The sequence below is a fragment of the Malaclemys terrapin genome, chromosome 12 (genome assembly GCF_027887155.1).
Source record: "Malaclemys terrapin pileata isolate rMalTer1 chromosome 12, rMalTer1.hap1, whole genome shotgun sequence".
NCBI classification, from domain to species: domain Eukaryota; kingdom Metazoa; phylum Chordata; order Testudines; family Emydidae; genus Malaclemys; species Malaclemys terrapin.
The window spans coordinates 38,620,007-38,639,500 of NC_071516.1; the positions used below are offsets into that span (position 1 = coordinate 38,620,007).

Below are 19,494 nucleotides of genomic sequence, written 5' to 3' on the forward strand. Positions count from 1 at the left end.
ACGCGCCAGAGAATCCCCCATTTCCAGCCCCCCGGCGTCGGAGTCACCAGACCTCCCGATATTCGGGGCTTTCTCTTATACAAGTAACTGTAAACCCCACCCCCCGATTCCTGATTGTTCGCCCTCTCCCAGCGCTGGAGCGACCCTCCCCCCGGTTCTCAGCCCCCCGAGATCGCCAGCAGAACGCCCCGCCGGGGGGGGGGCTCGGGGGCGGGGCCACATGCTTCCCAGAAAGTGAAATGGGGGGGAATGGAAAATCCACGGGCGGGGCTCAGTCCCGCCCCACAGCCCGAGTTCCCGGGTTGCGGGGGGGGAGGGGCTATAAGGAAGGTCGTTGCCAGGTAGTGGGAGGGGCCAGCGCTAGGGGGAGGGGGTTATGGCAAACGGGACGGGGCGGGGCCCGACTCAACTGACATGGGAAACGGCCAGCCAGGAGCAGCCAATGGGAGCGGGGCTTGGTGGGGACTCACATGGGCAGGGCGAGTTGGGCGCCCGCCAACGGCGGGGGCCGGCGGGGTCGCGGGAGGGGTAGTTGCTGTGCCCAGCCAATCAGGAGGCGTGAAAGTGGTGACGCGCTTGGCCAAACAAAGGATGCCACCTTCATTATGTGGGACTGATTGCGAGAACCAGCCAGTAAGAGAAGCCTCCGGGGTCACGTGGGGGAAGGCGCCGTTGGTCGAGCCATTGAGGGAGTCCAGTTCGGGTCACATGAGGAGGGCGACTTATCCAGCCAATAGGCGGGGAGCACTGATGTCACGTGCTGGGAATTGCCCGCCGCCAGTCAGTGAGAGGACGGTATGGGCTCACGTGACGCCAGTGTCACATGACGGGTACCCAGTCGCCTCTTGGCCAATAGGCGGCCGCCCCCCTCACGTGACCCAGGACGTCACTGCGGGGAGCCGGGGACGGGCTCTACGGCAGCCGGGAAGCGGCGATGTCGGGGGACGGGGAACGCTCCCCGTTGCTGCCCGCGGAGCTTGGCGAGCCTGGCACTCCCGGGGCCCTGGCCGGGCCTGGCGGGCTCGTCCCTTCCGCGCCGCTCCCACCCTACGGGGGCCCTGCGGCAGGGAAGCCGGCCCCGCCCCATGGTGAGCGGCCCCGCCCCGCGGCCCCGCAGGGGCGCGGCTAATGGGCGTGTGAGGAGGGGGTGTATGGGCGGGGCTAAGGCTGAGTGGGCGGGGTTGTGGGGGCTATAGGTTCTGGGGAGGGGTTAGAGGTCTCGGTGGGTGGGGTTGGGGTCTTCGTGGGTGGAGCTGTGGAAGGCTGCAGGTGCCAGGGCGGGACTGCTGGGCTTGGTGGGCGGAGCTAAGGTAACTGGGAGGAGCTATATGGTTTGTTGAGTTGATGGAAGGTGGGACTGGGACTGGGGAAGGAGCTTGGGGAGGTGGCCGTGGCTAAGGGGCCTAGGGCAGGCTGGCTTGCGGGTGACTGTAGCCTGTGGTTCCCTTGCCCAGGCTTCCCACCGTTCCCAGATGGGCATCCAGCTGTGCTGCCTGGGGAGGACCCCCCGCCCTACTCACCCATGGCCAGCCCTGACAGTGGCAGTGCCCCCATGATCACCTGCCGCGTCTGCCAGAGCCTGATCAATGTGGAGGGCAAGATGCACCAGCACGTGGTGAAGTGCAGCGTCTGCAACGAGGCCACGGTGAGCCGGGAGCCCTGTGGGGGCTGGGGTGATCTCGCAGGTGTCCTGTGGGGGGGCTGGATCCCCCATTAACCTCCCCGTGAGGTCCCACTACTCTCTTCCCATGCCTTATGCCTGTCTCTGTCTTTCCAGCAAGCCTAGCTGGTGCCCCTGAGGGGCCCCCCAGGAATGGGAGGGATTTGGGGGTTGTCTGTTGGCCCCTGGCAGGCGGCGTCGGAAGAAGGTTATTCTGTAGAGCTGGAATGACAATTCTCAGCTCTGAAGACCCCCTTAGGATCTGGCTGGAGCTGGGAGACCCCGAGGCTGGGACCAGAGGAAGTGGAGCAAAAGGCCTGAGCTTACTGTGCTCCCTCCAGAGCCAGGGATAGAACCCAGGAGTCCTGGCCTCCAGCACCCCTCAGGCTCAGGTCTTCTTTCTGTCTCTGCTGCAGCCGATCAAGAACGCCCCCCCGGGGAAGAAGTATGTGAGATGTCCCTGCAACTGCCTGCTGATCTGCAAGGTGACGTCCCAGCGAATTGCCTGCCCCCGGCCCTACTGGTGAGCCACGGGGGGGTTCCCCTGCCGTGCTGAGCGGGGGGGTGGCACCGAGGGCACACTGGGCCTAGGTGATACTTCCCTGGGTTCCTGAGTGGGAGGAAACCTTGTCTGTGCCTGAACAGCCTTCGCTTCAGGAACACAACTTCCAGTGTAGACACAACGCCCTCGCTTTCAGCCATGCAAATGTCTCATGTGGTGAATTAGTGTGCAGCTATTGGACCCCGGGGATCCCTGTAACCTCCTGGGCACCCCCTGTGCCCTCTGCCAGTTGGCACCAGTGGTCCCTGGGTCACAGCCTGGCTTGGTACCTAAGACAGGGCAGGGCTCCAGTCTCATCTGTGTTGCTTTCTCTCCCCTGCTGCAGCAAAAGAATCATTAACTTGGGCCCGGTGCACCCAGGGCCCCTGAGCCCTGAGCCCCAGCCCGTGGGAGTGCGGGTCATCTGTGGGCACTGCAAGAATACTTTCCTGGTAAGCAGGGCAGCCAGGACTCCTGGGTTCTGTCCCTGGCTCTGGGAGAGGTGCGGGGTGTAGTGGGGTTCAGCAGGGGTGCTGGGAATCAGGACTCCTGCGTTCTGCCTGTGGGAAGGGAGTGCTGTCTAGTGAGTAGAGATGGGGTGGCTGGGAGCCAGGACTCCTGGGTTCTATTCCACCTCTGGGAGGGAAATGGGGTTTAGTGGGTAGGACAGGAGGCTGGGAGCCAGGACTCCTGGGTTCTGGCTGTGGGAGGGGCATGGGGTGTAGTGTGTAGAGCAGGAGGCTGGGCATCCCATGTGTGTTTCTCTCTGGTTCTTATTCTCCCAGTGGACAGAGTTCACAGACCGCACCTTAGCCCGCTGCCCGCACTGCCGCAAAGTGTAAGTTTCTTGTCTCTCCCCACGGCGAGACCCATTGCCCCAGGCCACAGCTACAGGCCAGAGAGAGGCCTGGTCCTGGGGGTGGGGCTGGGCCCACATGGGCTTGGGAGGCCGAGGAGTGGAAGGGGCTCTGAAAGCAAGGCCCAAGTGTGGGGTCTAAGGGTGTGGGGAGTGGTTGAGCTCGGAGGCAGGACTTCTGGATTCTCTTCCTGGCTCTGGGAGAGGAAGGGGCCAGGGGCCAGAACTCCTGGGTTTTCTCCCTGGCTCTGGGAGAGGAGTGGTGTCTGATGTAGCAGGGGGCCAGGACTCCTGGGTGTCCATGTCTGACTCTGACTCTCTCCCCCCAGCTCCTCCATCGGGCGCAGGTACCCCCGGAAGAGATGCATCTGCTGCCTCCTCCTGGGTGTCTTAGTGGCTGTAGCTGCCACAGGCCTAGCGGTGAGTGTGTGACCGGGGCAGGGGAGCGGGCCATGCTGATGGAGCCTAAGGACTGCCCAGGGTGTCTGAGTCTCTGTGCTGCCCTGGGAGAAAGGGGACATTGAGTGGGGAAGGGCCTGTTGGACATAGAACCCAGGAGACCTGATTCCAAACCCCTCCTCCCCGCAACCATTAGACCCTCCCCTCCCCGCGCAGAGCCGGGCTGGAACCCAGGAGTCCTGACCCTGCTGTCTCTCTCTGCGCAGTTCGGCACGTGGAAGCATGCCCGGCGGTATGGTGGGATCTACGCTTCCTGGGCGCTGGTCATTCTCCTGGCTGTGCTGTGCCTAGGCCGGGCCATGTACTGGGCCTGCATGCGAGTCAGCCACCCCGTCCAGAACTTCTCCTGAGCCACCCCTGCTGCAGGGAGCCCCGTCCATCTCAGCCAGCTTCTGCCCAGCCCCCGGTCCGCTCCTGTGCCTCTCGCCTTGGTTCTGCTCCCCTCCCATCCCGCCGGACCCTGAGCAGGAGACCCCCATGGGACGTGACCAATGGAGGCGGCTGCGGTGGTCTCAAGGGCAAGGGGCCCACCAGGCCAAGAGGGCAGCTGAACTATGGTAGCTCTGTCTGGACCAACCCGAGAGGGAGCTGGATTACAGTGGCTCGGCTGGGACCCACCACCCAGGAGATGGGGAACCCACCCAGCCAAGGGACACTGGGTGACGGAGATGGGCCCCGACCTCCCCCTTTCCCCCCAGCCAAGGAACACTGGGCGACAGAGGTGGGACCCCCCTTCCACCCACCCCCCAAGGGACACTGGACGATGGGGCTGGGACCCACCAACCCGAAGACCCCACACACCCAAGAGACACTGGACGATGGAGCTGGGAACCACCGCCCCAGAAACCCCACACACCCAAGGGACACTGGACGATGGAGACGGGACCCACCACCCCGGAGACCCCACACACCCAAGGGACACTGGACGATGGAGCTGGGACCCACCGCCCCCACCCAAGGGACACTGGACGATGGAGCTGGGACCCACCACCCCAGAAACCCCACACACCCCAGGGACACTGGACAATGGAGACGGGACTCATCACCATTGATACCCTGCGCACCCAAGGGACACTGGACTATGGAGCTGGGGCCTCCTCCCCCTCCTGACACCCCCCGCACCCAAGGGACCCTAGCTGACGGAGCGGCGACCCACCACCCAGGATGAGGTGGCCAGAGGGAAGAAGGAAGCCCTCATGGCTGCTAAGTCACTGGGGGTCCCATGTCCCTCCTGATGGGGCACTGCCATGCCCAGCACCCCCTTGGCCTGCAGGGAAGTGGGGCAGGAGGGGGCCCCACAGCGGGGAGGCATTGAGTAAATTCTGGGGGGGGTGGGACCCAGTGGAGAGGGGAGCTGACAGCGGGGGAGAGGGGGATGAGAAGGATTCAGCTCACTGCCGCTTCATGGTGGGGTCATCTCTTAGGCCACCGTTCACCCCACTGATCTGTGCTCTGTCAGCCATACCCCTCCTCCCCACAAGCCAGACAGTCCTCTGCCCTGGGGCCACATTGGAGCTGGTGCCCTCTAGAGGGAACAGACCCCATTTCCCATTCCCTGCCCCCCTGAGCCAGCTAGTGTCTGCCCTGGGGCCGGATGGGAGCCAGCGCCGCCTAGAAGTGAAAGGCCTGTGCCCCTGCTCTGTTTAGGGACCAAAGGTAACTTTTATTTGGGTGGGGTAGCTGGTGGGGAGCAGCCCCTGCCCTGATCCTCCCCCTGGCAGGAGCAGCTGGGGGCACTGTCTCTAATGCCCGGGGGGAAGCTGCTCTGGGTTTGCTCTTCCCTCCCCCCCCCCCCCCCCCCCCCCATGGCTGCTCTGGTTCTTTGCACATTCCGGGGGGGAGCCAATGGGTAATAGCCCCCTTGCATGGGGGCCCTGAGCCTTCCCAGCATGCCTCTGAGCTCCCCCACAGGGCTACCCCTTCCCATCCAGCCCCTGACCTCCCCTTGGGCCGATCGCTGCAGCCTGGGGAGCAGAGCGCTGCCCCCATTGCTGCATGGGGGGGGGGGGTGATTCTAACTCAACCCCCTCTCCTGCTCCCAATTCCTCCCCTCTCCACACGGCCCTGCACCGGCTCCCTTGGCTGGGCCCTGCCTCCTCTGGTGTGTGGTTTGAGGATCCCCAGTGGGATGGGGCAGTGGGATGCAGGGGACCAGGGGTGAGCTCCCCAGAGGGCTGGTGATGAGGGGTGCCTGGGGCTGGCCTCTCACTCGGGGAGGGAGAACGGAACGTCTCCGGTCTCAGTTCTTCAGGGATCTTTGGGGGGTGGGATGTGGGGTTCACCCCCTTTCCTGGGGCCCCCCGCTGCTCTGGCTTGTACATACTGACCACTCCCCTGTACATAGCTATTTAAATCCAGTCCCGGGCTTTCCCCCCACCCCACCCCATGCAGCGGAGTCTGTCCCAGCCCTGAGGAGGGCCGGCCTGACTGATGGATGTCCTAACAGTGTAAATAAAGAGATTCCATACGCCACCCACCTGCCTGGCTCCCTCGCTCTGCCCCACGGTGACCTGCGGGGGGGGGGGCTGGGGCTGTGGGGCCTGTTGCCGGGCTGAGAGCCCACCAGCTCGTTATACCACAGGGGCAAAAGAACAGCCACGGACAGCCCGGGGTGGGGACAGGGGGACATACTCCTGAGCCAGCCAGCCCGCCCGCACCGTGAGGCCTGATCTCAGCTAGTACACCCTAGAGGGAAAAGGCCCCATTCCCCACCCCCTGAGCCAGCGGGTCCCCTGCCATGGGGCTTGCACCCCCTAGGTTGACAGTGGTTGAAGGTGGGGGCTAGGGGGTTGATTGGAGATCAATGCCCTGAGTGCTGGCACCCCCTAGAACCTCCTGCTCCTGGCTTGGATGTGGATTTCTGGGAGGGGAGTGGGGTCTAGTAGTTACAGCAGGGAACTGGGAGCCAGGACTCCTGGGTTCTCTCCCAGCTCTGGGGGGTGGGAGAGGCAGGGTGTGTAGCAAGAGTCCTGGGAGAGAAGTGTCCTGTAGGTGGGCTGGTGTCTCCACTGGGCCAGGGCTGGATCCACCCCTTTGCTGGAGATGTGGGGGCCCCCTGAGGGTGTCCCTCTGTAGGACCCCAACTCCTTCTTGGCCCACATGTGGCAAAACCAGCTGCGTATGGATTAAGGCAACCCCTGTCCATGACCTCCCCAGGAGCTGGAGGGCTCTGCTCACCCCATTTGCTGCACCCCAAACCCCCCCTTCAGGTGTGGAGTTGGTGGGGTTCCCCCAGAGTAGTGGGGGTGGGATGGAACACCCCATTGAGATGCATGGGACAGTTCTCCTTCTCCCATCAGTGGGCTCAGGCTCTCTGCAGACCCAGGCAGCATCGGTCACACTGAGGGCACCTCCCCCTTGCACAGCCATTACTTCTGTAACTGGAAACTGAGTGTCTGCAGGGATCCCTCTGTTCTAGGCTGTGATATCCCAGCAGGGACCCTAGTCCATCTCTGCCCCCACAAAGCCCCCCTTCACTCGCAGCTGCCTCCCATGGGGGACCCCAGCTAGAAAGGCCAAGGAACAGCGTGAGGGTGAATGTCTCCTAGCCCCACCTCACTCCCCCCTCCCCCGCCCCCCGGCAAGATGAAACACAGCATCTCCTTTCAAAGCCTTTAATCAATGCTCCTTGCAGGTCTGTAGCCCCCCTCAAAGAATGGGGGGCTGGTTTCAAGGTGAGGCAGCAGCTTAATTCTACAGGTAAAAAATAGTTCCTGGGGTGAGGAATTCTCTGGAGGCTAGGATGGAGGGCAGCAAGAGGGGAGGCTGGTATATGGGGGGGTTGCTTGAATGGCCCTCAGGGGGTACATGAGTTCAGGGGGCTCTGCTCATAGCTGGGGGGGCTCCTGGCCTCTGGGACTGGAGTGTCACTGGGTGAGTTTGGGGGTTCAGGGCTGAATTTGGAGGATCATGGTCTCTGGGATGGGGAGGGATCTGCTGATATTCTGGGCTTTACTGCACCAGGGTCCACAAGTTGGGGGGTTGAATCAGGTCTCATTTTGGGGGGAAGTCACCCCTGATCATGGTGTGGGGGGCCCTTTCCCTCTACTCCCCCTGGCCTCACAGGGCCATATAGGGGCACATGGGCCCAATCCTCTCGTGCTCACAAAGCCATAGAGGGGTGTACAGGCCACCCTGCTCACAGGACTACAGAGAGAAGGGGTAGGGCCATATAGATCCCCCCACCTCACACAGGGCCATAGAGAGGTTTTTGGGCCCACTCCCACAGCTGTAGGGGGGTGTTTAGCCCATACCTAGCTGTATGGCCCCAACCCTCGCTCACAGGGCTATACGGGGGTGTTCGGACCATATCAGGCTGTATGGCCTCCCCCGCCCACAGAGCCATATAGGGCCACAAGACCATAGCAGGCTGTATGGCCCACCCTCCCCCATGCTGCTCACATGGCTACAGGGGTGTCAGGGCCATATCAGGCTACATGAGCCACCCCGCTCCCAGGGGTGTTGGGACCATATCGGGCTGTATGGCTCCCCCCCCGCCCCGCTCACAGGGCCATGTAGAGGGTGATGGGGCAGTGGTCACTGCCCATGGCCTGGGAGCGGATCTTGCTGTCGCACAGCACCCCCAGCAGGCGCGTCGAGACCAGGAAGTAGTCAAGGCGCCAGCCCACGTTCTTGGCGCGAGCATTCATCATGTAGGTCCAGAAGGTGTAGGCATGGGGCGTGTCAGGGTAGAGGTGGCGGAAGGTGTCGGTGAAGCCAGCTGTCAGCAGCTCCCCGAAGCCCTGGCGCTCCTCAGGCGTGAAGCCTGCCGACTTCTTATTGCCCTTGGGGTTCTTCAGGTCGATCTCGGTGTGGGCCACATTGAGGTCCCCGCACAGCACCAGGGGCTTGCGAGCATCCAGCCCCCGCAGGTAGGCCCGGAAGGCGGCGTCCCAGCGCCTGCGGTACTCCAGCCGCACCAGCCCCCGGCCCGCGTTGGGCACGTAGGCTGTCACCAGGAAGTGCGAGGGGAACTCAGCCGTTATCACCCGGCCCTCCTGGTCGTGCTCCTCCTCACCTGCCGGGAGACACGGGGCGTGCGTCAGAGGGCAAAGGGGAGAGGCCCTGGGCACGGGGGGCATGGGCAGGGGTCAAGGGAAAGGGCCATGGATGTGGGGGGATGCATGGACAAGGGGAAAGGCCAGAGGGCCTGGCTGAGGCTGTAGGGGGCGCAGAGAGGGATCGGCAGGCAGGGCTTGGCAGCAGGCAAACGGGTCTGCAGGCAGAGGTTGGTAGGGGGCACAGTGGGCAGGGAGCACAGGCTCAGCAGGCAGAGGCTGGGGGACGGGGAAGGTCCCTACCGATGCCATAGGTGATGCTGAGCGGCTCAGTCTTGCAGAGCAGCGCCACCCCACTGTAGCCCTCCTTGGCACCGGCGCAGGCCCAGTACTTGTGGGGGTACTCAGGCATCTCCCGCATCTCGGGGGGCAGCAGCTTCTCTGCACACTTGGTCTCCTGCAGGCACAGCACGTCGGGGTCCTCCTCACGCACCCACTGTGTGGGGAGAGCGGGGTCAGCGGGGCTGGGAGCCTGGATTCCCTCCCCAGCCTTGGGAGAGAAGTGGGGCTAATGGTTGGGGGGGGCATGAGAGCCAGGATTCCTGGGGTCCATTCCTTGGGTAGAACATGATGTCACAGGTGCCCCACTGCTCTCCGACTCTGCTACTGCCCCTCCTCTTCTCAGGAACCCCCCGGATCCCTTTCTCTGGGAACCTCATATGATGAGGAAGAGAACCCAGGTATCCTGCCCCCCAGCTCCACCCCACTTCCCTCCGGCTTATCCCTTCCCTCGGAGCACACGCATCCTCCCTGTCCCTGGCCATGGATCTCCGGTGCTGGTTGCTGGGGATCAGCCGGACCAGCGACAGCACTTTCAGACCAGTAAAACCGCTTCCACGCTACGGACAGTCACAGATCCAAGGCCAGAAGGGGCCAGTGGAATCATTTCATCCGACTGCTTGGATAGCACAGGCTAGTGAACCGCCCTGCAACAATTCCTAGCGCAGAGCTGTTCAAAATTGCCAGGGATGGAGAATCCACCACAACCCTTGGCACACTGTTCCAAATAGTCACCTTCATTATTAAAAATGTACCCCTTATTTCCAGGCTGCATTTGTCAAGCTTCAGATCCCAGAAGTAAAATAACCTCTCTGCACCTACTCCAGATTAGCCTGTTTCTACATCCCGGAGTCGTATGACTCCTGCAGGCCCCAGCAATATCCAGCTACTTATCCGCCCTCACCCCCAAACCTTTTCCAGACTTCAGACCCATTTGAACGATCCCACTGGAACCAAGCCAGGTACAAATCCGTCTGTGGACCAAGCTCGAGAGAATCAGCCATTCATGAACCCATGTTAACTGCTTCAGTTTTTTACAGCTGCAACATTTTCCCCTGTCCAGCGGGATTTGGGGGATGACGAATGTCAATTTTGAGTTAAAATTTCATTCTGGGTTAGGAAAAGCAAACGTATTTGGAGATTTAGGACACCACCCCCTCCCGGCCCCAATCCCCATTTACTGATGGAAATGTAACAGAGACAGGATGCCTAGGATTCAAATTGCTTGTTTTTCTCCTATTCTAGGACGTCTCCAAACGTCTCTACTTTTGGAGAAGAGTTAGTGAGTGCCGAAGGGACTAGGAGTCCGGGGCAGCAGAACGGGAGGGGCCACTAAGAAGCTCTGTGTCTCTGACACTAGGTGACTTTTCCAACACACGCCAATGTTCCCACAGCCCAGCCGTTGTTCACTGTACTCAACTTGGAGGCACAAAGCAGGAGAGGAAAATGGAATAAATCTAAAAATCCCAAATTTCTGGATTTCCAAAAAATCTCCAAATTGAGAATGTGGGAATCCAAACTCCAGGTGGAAAATCTGACCCATGAAATTCACTGCGAAATCCCACCCCCAAAACCTGGAAGATTTTTTCTGCAGGGAAAAAATCCCAATCCCTAACTCGGCTAGAGCATTTCTCAGCAGAGCTCAAAGGAGGTCAGGATCCTTATCCCCACTGCAAAGGTGAGGAAACTGAGGCATAAGGCAGGGAAGGAACTGGCCCAAAGTCACCTAGCAGGTCAATAGCAGAGCCAGAGAGAGAACCCGTAAGTCCTGGCTCCCAGCCCCCCCCGCTGTAAGCTCTCTAGCTGTAGTCACTAGGCCACAGGGCAGGCTCTGCAGGGGCAGGGGTGGCCTTAGCCCCTGGCACCCTGGTACTACCCGCTGTAGACCAGGGCCCCAACCCAGGTGGTCCAAACTGGGGAGGAGCTGCCTAGCCCAGCGAGGACTGGCAGAGCCCAGTGCCTGGGAGAGCCACTCCTACCTCCAGCCCCTTTTTCTTAACCCAGGCCCGGAGCCCGTCCACGTTCCACGACGTGACCTTCAGGGTGTACTTCTGCCCACTGGGGGAGGTGAGCTTGTTGGGTGGATCCTGGTACAGGATGGGGCCCTCTGCCACCTTCTCCTTGAGGCCCTTGGCTGCCCCCTTCTTGCTCTTCTTTACCTCGGGCTCTGGGGAGAGGGAGAGAGAAGGAAAGCTGGGACATGGCACTGAGCAGCCAGGGGGGTGCCAAAAACATAAGAATGGCCCTACTGGGTCAAGCCAAAGGACCATCCAGCCCTCCTAGCATGATACACAAGAAATGATGGGGGAGCGCCATGCCGCAGGGACTGGGGCGGGGCTTAGAAGGGGGCATCATGCCACGGGGAGTGCAGTGGGGAGCACATGAGAGGGAGCAGGGAGGGGTTGCCGTGCCATGGGGCTGCGGTTACCTGTGGCCTCGAGCTCGTCCGCGCTGTCCACATCCTCTGCCTTCTTCCCCCGTTTGGGCATCTCTCGCCACCAGGTGGGCCCTGCGCTGAGGAGCCGACACCGCTGAGCCACGAGCCACAGGATCCTGGGGACAGCCTGTGGGGGAAGCGGGCAGGCACAAGGCAATCAGCATCAGGAGCACAGGCCACAGACCCAGCAGTCCAGAGAACTAGGGAGGACAGGCCAAATGCCCATTCCCGCTCCCCAGCCAATCACAAACCTTCTTGCGTTAGTCTCCCCGATCCCTGGCCAATCACAGAGCTCATTGCACAATAACCCCCCCCCCCGCTCCCTAGCCAATCGCAGCCCTGCTTGCACAATAAACACCCACGCCCATGGCCAACAAACACCGACCTACCTGGCCGATCAAAGCCCTCGTAGCATGATTCCCACCCGCTCTCTGGCCAATCACAGAGCTCCTTGAACAATAAACACCCACCTATCTGGCCAGTCGCGGCCCTTCCTGCACAATAAAAACCGACCTCCCTGGCCAATCTCAGCCCTCGCACGCAATAAGCCCCCGCCCGTCTCTCACCGCGCGGCTCCCGGCCAATCAGGCCCCGCTCCGATCCCCGTGCGCCCCACTACTTGTCCGGGAACAAAGTGCTGCAGTGTCCGACCGAGACACGTGCGGCAGGGTCACGTGCCGGGGAAGGGCGGGGCTAGAGCGCCACGCTATCACGTGTCTGGGGCCTGGGACTGCAGCGGACCGAGAGGGGACGGGAATGGGCGGGACTGCCGTGTCACGTGAGGACGGAGGGCTAGGAACTCCGATGTCACGCGGGGCAGGAGTGGGCGTGGTAATGGCACTCCGGTCTCACGTGTTGCGAGACGGGCGGAGCTCCGCTGTGACGCGGGTGCGGGAGGCCCCCGGGCTGCCCCTGCCGCGCCGGACATGCCCGCGGTGACTGTGCTGGGGCTGGAAGGCAGCGCCAACAAGGTGGGGGCGGGGCTGGTGCAGGACGGGCGGGTGCTGAGCAACCCCCGCCGGACCTTCGTGCCCGCGCCGGGCCAGGGTGAGCCGGGTCCCCCCGTCCTTCCCCATCCCCCTCTGTCCGCCCCCTGCGCCCCAGACACCCCCGTCCTCACCCATCCCCCTCCGCCCGCCCCCTGCGCCCCGGGCCCCCCCGTCCTTACCCATCCCCCTCCGTCCGCCCCCTGCGCCCCAGACACCCCCGTCCTTCCCCATCCCCCTCTGTCCGCCCCCTGCGCCCCAGACACCCCCGTCCTCACCCATCCCCCCTCCGTCCGCCCCCTGCGCCCCAGACACCCCCGTCCTCACCCATCCCCCTCCGTCCGCCCCCTGCGCCCCGGGCCCCCCCGTCCTCACCCATCCCCCTCCGTCCGCCCCCTGCGCCCCGGGCCCCCCCGTCCTCACCCATCCCCCTCCGTCCGCCCCCTGCGCCCCGGGCCCCCCCGTCCTCACCCATTCCCCCTCCGCCCGCCCCCTGCGCCCCGGGCCACCCCGTCCTCACCCATCCCCCTCCGTCCGCCCCCTGCGCCCCGGGCCCCCCCGTCCTCACCCATCCCCCTCCGTCCGCCCCCTGCGCCCCGGGCCCCCCCGTCCTCACCCATCCCCCTCCGTCCGCCCCCTGCGCCCCGGACCCCCCCGTCCTCACCCATCCCCCTCCGTCCGCCCCCTGCGCCCCGGGCCACCCCGTCCTCACCCATCCCCCTCCGCCCGCCCCCTGCGCCCCGGGCCCCCCCATCCTTACCCACCCCCCTCTGTCCGCTCCCATCTCCGCCCCAGACACCCCCGTCCTTACCCATCCCCCTCCGTCCGCCCCCTGCGCCCCGGGCCCCCCCGTCCTTACCCATCCCCCTCCGTCCGCCCCCTGCGCCCCGGGCCCCCCCGTCCTTACCCATCCCCCTCCGTCCGCCCCCTGCGCCCCGGGCCCCCCCGTCCTTACCCATCCCCCTCCGCCCGCCCCCTGCGCCCCGGGCCCCCCCATCCTTACCCACCCCCCTCTGTCCGCTCCCATCTCCGCCCCAGACACCCCCGTCCTTACCCATCCCCCTCCGTCCGCCCCCTGCGCCCCGGGCCCCCCCGTCCTTACCCATCCCCCTCCGTCCGCCCCCTGCGCCCCGGGCCCCCCCGTCCTTACTCATCCCCCTCCGCCCGCCCCCATCCCACTCCGTCCGCCCCCAACCCCCTGTGCCCAACCCCCTCGTCCTTACCCATCCCTTCTCCGTCCGCCCCCATCCCCCTCCGTCCGCCCCCACCCCCACTGCGCTCTGGGCCCCCCACGTCCTTACCCATCCCTTTTCCGTCCGCCCCCACCCCATCTGCGTCCTGGGCCCCCCATTCTTACTCATCTCCGTCCGCTCCCATCCCCCTCCGTCCACCCCCACCCCCCCTGCGCCCCGAGCCCCCCCCGTCCTCCATCCGCCCCCCGTCCGTCCGCCCCGGCCCCCCCTTCCTTACCCATCCCCATCCGTCCGCCCCCATCCCGCTCTGTCGGCCCACATCCTGCTCCGTCCGCGCCCTGGGGGCTATTTAAAAAGTCCGGGGCTCCCGTTGCTTCTACCGCCCCGGCCCTTTAAATAGCCGTTGGAGCCCCGCTGCTTCCCGAGGGCTCCCGCAGCTATTGAAAGGGCTGGGGCGGTGGAAGCAGGGGATCCCCGGGCCCTTTAAATAGCCCCCGAACCCCGGGCTGCTGCTACCCCGGTGGGGGAGGGAGGAGGAGGAGGGGGCACTTACCATACATGGTGGGCTGTACCTACACCCTCTGCCCGCACCAGCCCCGCATCCCCTGCCCTGCCCGCAGCCAGCCTCTGTGTCCAGCCAGCCCTGCACCCCCTGCCTGCAGCCAGCCCCTGCCATACCCCCTGCCCTGCATCCCCGTCTTGCCTGCAGCAGCCTTGCACCCCCTGCCCTGCCCGCACCAGCCCTACACCCCCGTCTTGCCTGCACCAGCCCTGCACCCCCTGCCCTTCCCGCACCAGCCCCGCACCCCCTGCCCTGCCTGTAGCCAACCCCGCACCCCCTGCCTTGTCTCCAGCCAACCCCTGCCGCACCCCCTTGCCTGAAGCCAGCCAGTCCCACACTCCTCTGTCTCCAGCCCTGCCAACCCCTGCGGCCCTGCCTGAAGCCAGCCAGCCCACCCCACACCCCCCTGTCTCCAGCCAGACTCGCACCCCTTACCCTGCCTGCAGCCAGACCCTACCTCCAGTCAGCCCTGCCCTTCCTCCAGCCAGCCCCATGTCCAGTGGTGCCCGGCAGTTCCCAGGGCATAATCCTGCACACCTACTTCAATGAGGGGGGCAGGGAGCAGCTGGGACCCACACATGTGCACCCCCCCCTAAGGGATTGTGAAACGGAGCTCATTTCTAGTTCAGGCCCATCTTTTTAAAAAATAACTTTAGGTAGGGTTAACATATATCCATATTTTCCCGGACATATCAGACTTTTTGGTTCTTAAATCGCCATCCGGGAGGAAATACGGACGTATGGTAACCCTATTGGTATAAAAAATACATACTGTGGCACATCCCTTAAATCAGAACTTTTTATAGGGAACCGGTTGCTAAGTAATGAAAGGCTTGTCCTTACCCATCCCTTCATCCATCTGCCCCCCTGCCCTGGCACCCCCCCCAGGACACCCTCTTCCCCTCCCCCCTCAGGCCTCCCCCGTCCCAAATCCTGCCAGGATTCTCCCTGGGACCCCCCTCCCCAAAGCTCCCAATCCTCCCCCCTGGGTTCTTTCTCCTTTCTGAGTCTGGCCTCTCATCCAACCCCCTCTCCAGGCCAGGATGAATCCAGGCTTCCTGATCTCCTCCCTGCCCCCTCCTCCCCCCAAACGCACGTCCCTTTTCCCCACCGCTCCAGGCCAGGATGAGTCTGGTTCCCTCCTCCAGGCCCCCCACATCCGATCCCTTTTATTCTCCCCCTCGTCCCCCGCATTTGGTCCCTGCCAGCCTCACCCCCTGACGTTGTCTCTCTGGGGCAGGGTTCCTGCCGGGGCAGACAGCGAGGCACCACCGGGGCTGTGTGCTGGCCGTGCTGCGGGAGGCTCTGCAGGAGGCAGGGCTGGAGCCCGCAGATGTGGACTGCGTGGCCTACACCAAGGGTGAGTGGGGGTGTGGCCTACACCCAGGGTGAGGGGCCAGGCCCTATGCCCAGGGTGAGTGAGGGTGGGGCCGGGGGCCAGGCCCTATGCCTAGGGTGAGTGGGGGGCGCAGGCGGGCCCTATGCCCAGGGTGAGTGAGGGTGGGGCCGGGGGCCAGGCCCTATGCCCAGGGTGAGTGGGGGTGTGGGTGGGTGGCCCCCCAAGGGCCCCGTGCTGACTCCGCACTCTTCCTGCAGGCCCCGGCATGGGCGCCCCACTGGTGACAGTGGCCGTGGTGGCCCGGACGTTGGCCCAGCTCTGGAACAAGCCCCTGCTGGGTGTCAATCACTGCGTGGGCCACATTGAGATGGGCCGGCTGATAACAGGCGCCCAGAACCCCACCGTGCTGTATGTCAGCGGGGGCAACACCCAGGTAGGGCTGACGCTTCCCGCTCACCTCCCACCCCGCGCCGCATTAGGCCCCCACCCAGGAGATCCCGGCAGCCCTGTACATCGCCCCGCTCTGCTCCTCTTGCCCAGGTCATCGCGTACTCGGAGCGCCGGTATCGCATCTTTGGGGAGACCATCGACATCGCTGTGGGCAACTGCCTGGATCGCTTCGCCCGTGTGCTGAAGGTGAGAGGGCACTGGGGAGCCAGAGGGTTGGGAGTCAGGACTCCTGGGTTCTATCCCTGGCTCTGGGAGGGAAGTGGGGTCTAGTGGTTAGAACCGGGGGGGACCGGGAGTCAGGACTCCTGGGTTCTATTACCATTAAGTGAGTCACCCAGAGTTTTTCCGTTTCCTGATTGTGGCACTTCAACATTAACAAGTTTTTTGGTATTTAATTTCCTTGCTTTTTAAAAAACAGGGCGCCAGGTTGCAATCCCTCTGGTTCCTTCACTAGCAACATTGGAGAAATGTCGCTTCAAGATTTTAACAGTCACATGACTCCAAGTTCTGGTGTGTTTGGGTGAAGTTGTTCATTTTAAACACAAGGGAATTCCAGATTAGTGTTGGTTTTGTGCACACGCTCGTTGAAAAATACTCGGTGCAATTTTAAACTTAACCTAAGTTTTTTTGGAGTGGAATTTCTTTGCTTTTTTTCTAAAGGCAAACAAGAATTTTCTTAGTTTGGTTGCTTTTTAAACAAACTCGCAATTTTATTCTCTTTATAATCCAAGAATACTGTACAAAATCAGACGATGTTTAGCATATAACTTGCTTTATATAAGACTTGAAATCAATCTCTTTCACAAACATTCTATATGCTTCCATTTTTTAAAAACTTCACACCCAATTTCCTGGATTTCTTGTAAAATCCTTTTTTTCCCTGTGGCAGGAGCAACTGAAGATGAGGTTTTCTGGCATGGAATTTCCTTGCATTTTAAAGAAAACAGTAACTTTTGTTCTCCTTCTCCCTGAAATTGGGGAAATTAAATGCCGAAATCTAAGGTTAATGGTAACTTTACAGTCAAACATTTCCAACTAAAGCCAGCATAAAAATAGATACTTTTGTCAAATAATCTGCACTCAGTTGGAGACTTTGCATTAATTTTAACATTAATCTAAGATTTTTGGCATTCAGTTTTCTGCTTTTAAAAGCCAGGAGCAGGTTGTGGGGATCTTCAGCACTAACCGAGGTTCTTGGCCTGGAATTTACTTGTTTCTTTGCAAGTGAAATGGAAAATGATTGTGAGATTTAGCAGTAAATCAATACGGAGCTTTGGCAAACGGGCCCCAGGCTTCGTTCCCCTCTCTGTAGCTCAAAACTGGGGAGGACCGATTTCACCTGAGTCCCACCAGAACACCCCCTGCCCTGAGCCTCACTGCAGGAAAGGTTTTGGCCTGAAAGGAGCTGTTGTCTTCAAGTCGTTCTCTCCCCTCCCCCCCCCCCCCAAATGGACCAAAGCAAAGTGGGGGGGGGAGGGGCTCGTAGGTTGGGATGGGGCTTTCTGGTACCCCCGCATCCAGCCTTACCCCCCCCTTGGTGTCTCTTCCTCCTAGATATCCAATGACCCCAGCCCTGGCTATAACATCGAACAGATGGCGAAGAAGTGAGTGGTACCAGCTCCGGGAGGGGAGTGGGGTCCAGGGGGTTGGAGCAGGGCTGGGAGTCAGGACTCCGGGGTTAGATCCCTGGCTCTGGGAGGGTCTAACACAGTCTCCTCCCCCCAGGGGACAGAAGCTGGTGGAACTGCCCTACACAGTGAAGGGAATGGATGTGTCCTTCTCAGGGATCCTGTCCCACATAGAGGTGAGGAACCCAGGGGTCCTGGGTCCCAGCCCCTGCTCTACCCATTAGCCCCCACTCCCCTCTCTGAGCTGGGAGGGAACCCAGGAGCCCTGAACCCCCTCTCTGCCCTGTAGGAGGTGGCTCACAAGATGCTGGCATCAGGAGAGTGCACCCCGGAGGATCTCTGCTTCTCTCTCCAGGTGAGGAATGGCCCAGCTCAGGGCTGGGAGAGCAGGGGCTGCAAGTCAAGAGTTAGGAGCACCGTCCCTGGACATCAGGAGGTGGGGAGTGCGGGCTGGGAGTGAGACGCACCATGGGAGCTGGGGAAGGGGGTTGCGAGTCTGGCATGAGGAACACTGTGGGAGCTGTAGGGAGGGAGCGAGCAGTGCTGAGCGGGGGCTGCGGGTTGGGAGTGAGGAGCACTGTGGGAGCTGTAGGGAGGGAGCGAGCAGTGCCGAGCGGGGGCTGCGGGGAGCTGCGGGTTGGGAGTGAGGAGCACTGTGGGAGCTGTGGGGAGGGAGTGAGGAGCGCTGAGGAGGTGGTGGGCTGTGGGTTGGGAGTGAGTGACACTGTCCTAGCTGTGCTGCGTCCCCAGGAGACGCTCTTCGCGATGCTGGTGGAGATCACGGAGCGGGCCATGGCGCACTGCGGCTCACAGGAGGCCCTCGTCGTGGGCGGAGTCGGCTGTATGTGCCGGGACCATGGCGCGAGGGGGGAGGGTCACTGCATGGGAACCCTGCCTCCCCACCTGGTCCCCATACTTAGCCCCACACCTGCTTCTCCACTCGCCCCCTGCCTCCCCCCCGGGATCGCTGCCCTATGGCAGGGGCTCGCTGGCTCTCCCCCACAGTCCTGGCAGGCGCAGCCTGGGGCTGGTGCCTGGGCTCAACTGAGGCCATCGCAGCTCGTGTCACTTGTGTCCTGAGACTGGGGTCTCAGCTTGAAACCTGCCCCCTCCGCAGGTGTCACCACCCCACACCAGCTTGTGCCCCCCAGGCTCTAACCCTGCCCCTCCCCCAGGTAACATGCGGCTGCAGGAAATGATGCGGATCATGTGTGCAGAGAGGGGAGCCAAGCTGTTTGCTACAGATGAGAGGTACCGACTGCTCGTCAGCTTGCCCTGTGGAGCTAGGGTCCCAGCAACCCCTTAGCCCGCCCTAGCTTGGTGGGAGCAGTGGGATTCTCCCCCCAGACAGTAGCTCTTGGATTCCCGTGGGAGATTCTGGGCTATGGTGCTTTAGGGCATTGGCACCCCTACCCTGGAGCCAGGAGAGAACCCAGGAGTCCTGGCTCCCAGCCCCCTCCCGCTCTAAGCACTAGACCCCACGCCCCACTGCCTGCAGGAGGTCTCATCTCCCCCTCTTCCCTCCTCCCACCCCACCCCCAGGTTCTGCATTGACAATGGGGCCATGATCGCGCAGGCCGGCTGGGAGATGTTCCGCACGGGGCATGTGACGCAGCTAGAGGATTCGTGGATCACGCAGAGGTAGAGGAGGGGAGAGCGACGGGGGGAGGTCTCAGCCGTGGGACAGCCCCCAGCCCCCTGACTCTCTCTTCTCCCCACAGGTACCGGACAGATGAAGTGGAGGTGACCTGGCGTGATTAACCCCTTCCCTCCCACGCGAAGGACGGGCCCCAAAGTGGCTGCTGCCCCCGGCCTGCGCCAAGCAGGGTGGCCGCGGCTCGAAGGCCCTGCTGGCTGGAACTCAGCCCTAACACACAATAAAGACATTTGCTTTTGTAACTGGGATTCCTTTCCTGAGCCCGGGGGGCTGGGCAGGGAGTGGCCTCCGGGCCTGGCCCCAGCCCCTCACCTGAACCCTGCCACTGGGGCAATAAGTTGGGGTACTCAGCCTGCCTTCCTGGCTACCATGGGCTGCACAGGAGTGAGG

General features: G+C 62.5%; 3 protein-coding genes across 5 annotated transcripts; 2 read left to right on the forward strand and 1 right to left on the reverse strand.

Moving 5' to 3' along the window:
• The first annotated feature begins 888 nt into the window (after positions 1–888).
• PIP4P1 (phosphatidylinositol-4,5-bisphosphate 4-phosphatase 1) lies at positions 889–5,988 on the forward strand. The gene is made up of 7 exons (XM_054045537.1): positions 889–1,088; positions 1,455–1,645; positions 2,077–2,183; positions 2,548–2,653; positions 2,987–3,039; positions 3,387–3,477; positions 3,723–5,988. The coding sequence occupies exons 1-7, from the start codon at positions 935–937 to the stop codon at positions 3,864–3,866; spliced, it is 846 nt and encodes a 281-aa protein (XP_053901512.1). The 5' UTR covers positions 889–934; the 3' UTR covers positions 3,867–5,988.
• Positions 5,989–7,116: 1,128 nt separating this feature from the next.
• APEX1 (apurinic/apyrimidinic endodeoxyribonuclease 1) lies at positions 7,117–12,021 on the reverse strand. 2 transcript variants are annotated; one of them, XM_054045456.1, is made up of 5 exons: positions 11,856–12,021; positions 11,281–11,416; positions 10,832–11,019; positions 8,817–9,009; positions 7,117–8,533 (listed from the first exon to the last, which is right to left on the reverse strand). In XM_054045456.1, exons 2-5 carry the CDS (start codon positions 11,339–11,341, stop codon positions 8,019–8,021), a joined length of 957 nt encoding a protein of 318 aa, XP_053901431.1. In that variant the 5' UTR covers positions 11,342–11,416; positions 11,856–12,021; the 3' UTR covers positions 7,117–8,018. The 2 variants fall into 2 exon arrangements, with proteins under 2 accessions (XP_053901431.1, XP_053901432.1); XM_054045457.1 differs by lacking the exon at positions 11,856–12,021 and adding an exon at positions 11,679–11,790.
• A 108-nt stretch (positions 12,022–12,129) lies between these two features.
• OSGEP (O-sialoglycoprotein endopeptidase) lies at positions 12,130–19,346 on the forward strand. 2 transcript variants are annotated; one of them, XM_054045454.1, is made up of 11 exons: positions 12,134–12,336; positions 15,271–15,390; positions 15,627–15,802; positions 15,910–16,005; positions 17,374–17,423; positions 17,545–17,623; positions 17,737–17,802; positions 18,198–18,288; positions 18,623–18,698; positions 18,990–19,088; positions 19,169–19,346. In XM_054045454.1, exons 1-11 carry the CDS (start codon positions 12,216–12,218, stop codon positions 19,206–19,208), a joined length of 1,014 nt encoding a protein of 337 aa, XP_053901429.1. In that variant the 5' UTR covers positions 12,134–12,215; the 3' UTR covers positions 19,209–19,346. The 2 variants fall into 2 exon arrangements, with proteins under 2 accessions (XP_053901430.1, XP_053901429.1); XM_054045455.1 differs by lacking the exons at positions 17,374–17,423; positions 17,545–17,623 and having other exon boundaries at positions 12,130–12,336.
• Positions 19,347–19,494: the final 148 nt, after the last annotated feature.

Bases quoted from the DNA above. Each gene is read 5' to 3' on its own strand.
- PIP4P1 (XM_054045537.1), top strand. From the start codon at position 935: ATGTCGGGGGACGGGGAACGCTCCCCGTTGCTGCCCGCGGAGCTTGGC. The intron at 3,040-3,386 runs GTAAGTTTCTTG...CTCTCCCCCCAG, and splicing joins TGCCCGCACTGCCGCAAAGT to CTCCTCCATCGGGCGCAGGT. The intron at 3,478-3,722 runs GTGAGTGTGTGA...CTCTCTGCGCAG, and splicing joins TAGCTGCCACAGGCCTAGCG to TTCGGCACGTGGAAGCATGC.
- APEX1 (XM_054045456.1), bottom strand. From the start codon at position 11,341: ATGCCCAAACGGGGGAAGAAGGCAGAGGATGTGGACAGCGCGGACGAG. The intron at 11,020-11,280 runs GTAACCGCAGCC...CCCTCTCCCCAG, and splicing joins GGACGAGCTCGAGGCCACAG to AGCCCGAGGTAAAGAAGAGC. The intron at 9,010-10,831 runs GTAGGAGTGGCT...CTCCCCACACAG, and splicing joins TTAAGAAAAAGGGGCTGGAG to TGGGTGCGTGAGGAGGACCC.
- OSGEP (XM_054045454.1), top strand. From the start codon at position 12,216: ATGCCCGCGGTGACTGTGCTGGGGCTGGAAGGCAGCGCCAACAAGGTG. The intron at 16,006-17,373 runs GTGAGAGGGCAC...TCTTCCTCCTAG, and splicing joins GCTTCGCCCGTGTGCTGAAG to ATATCCAATGACCCCAGCCC. The intron at 17,424-17,544 runs GTGAGTGGTACC...TCCTCCCCCCAG, and splicing joins ATCGAACAGATGGCGAAGAA to GGGACAGAAGCTGGTGGAAC.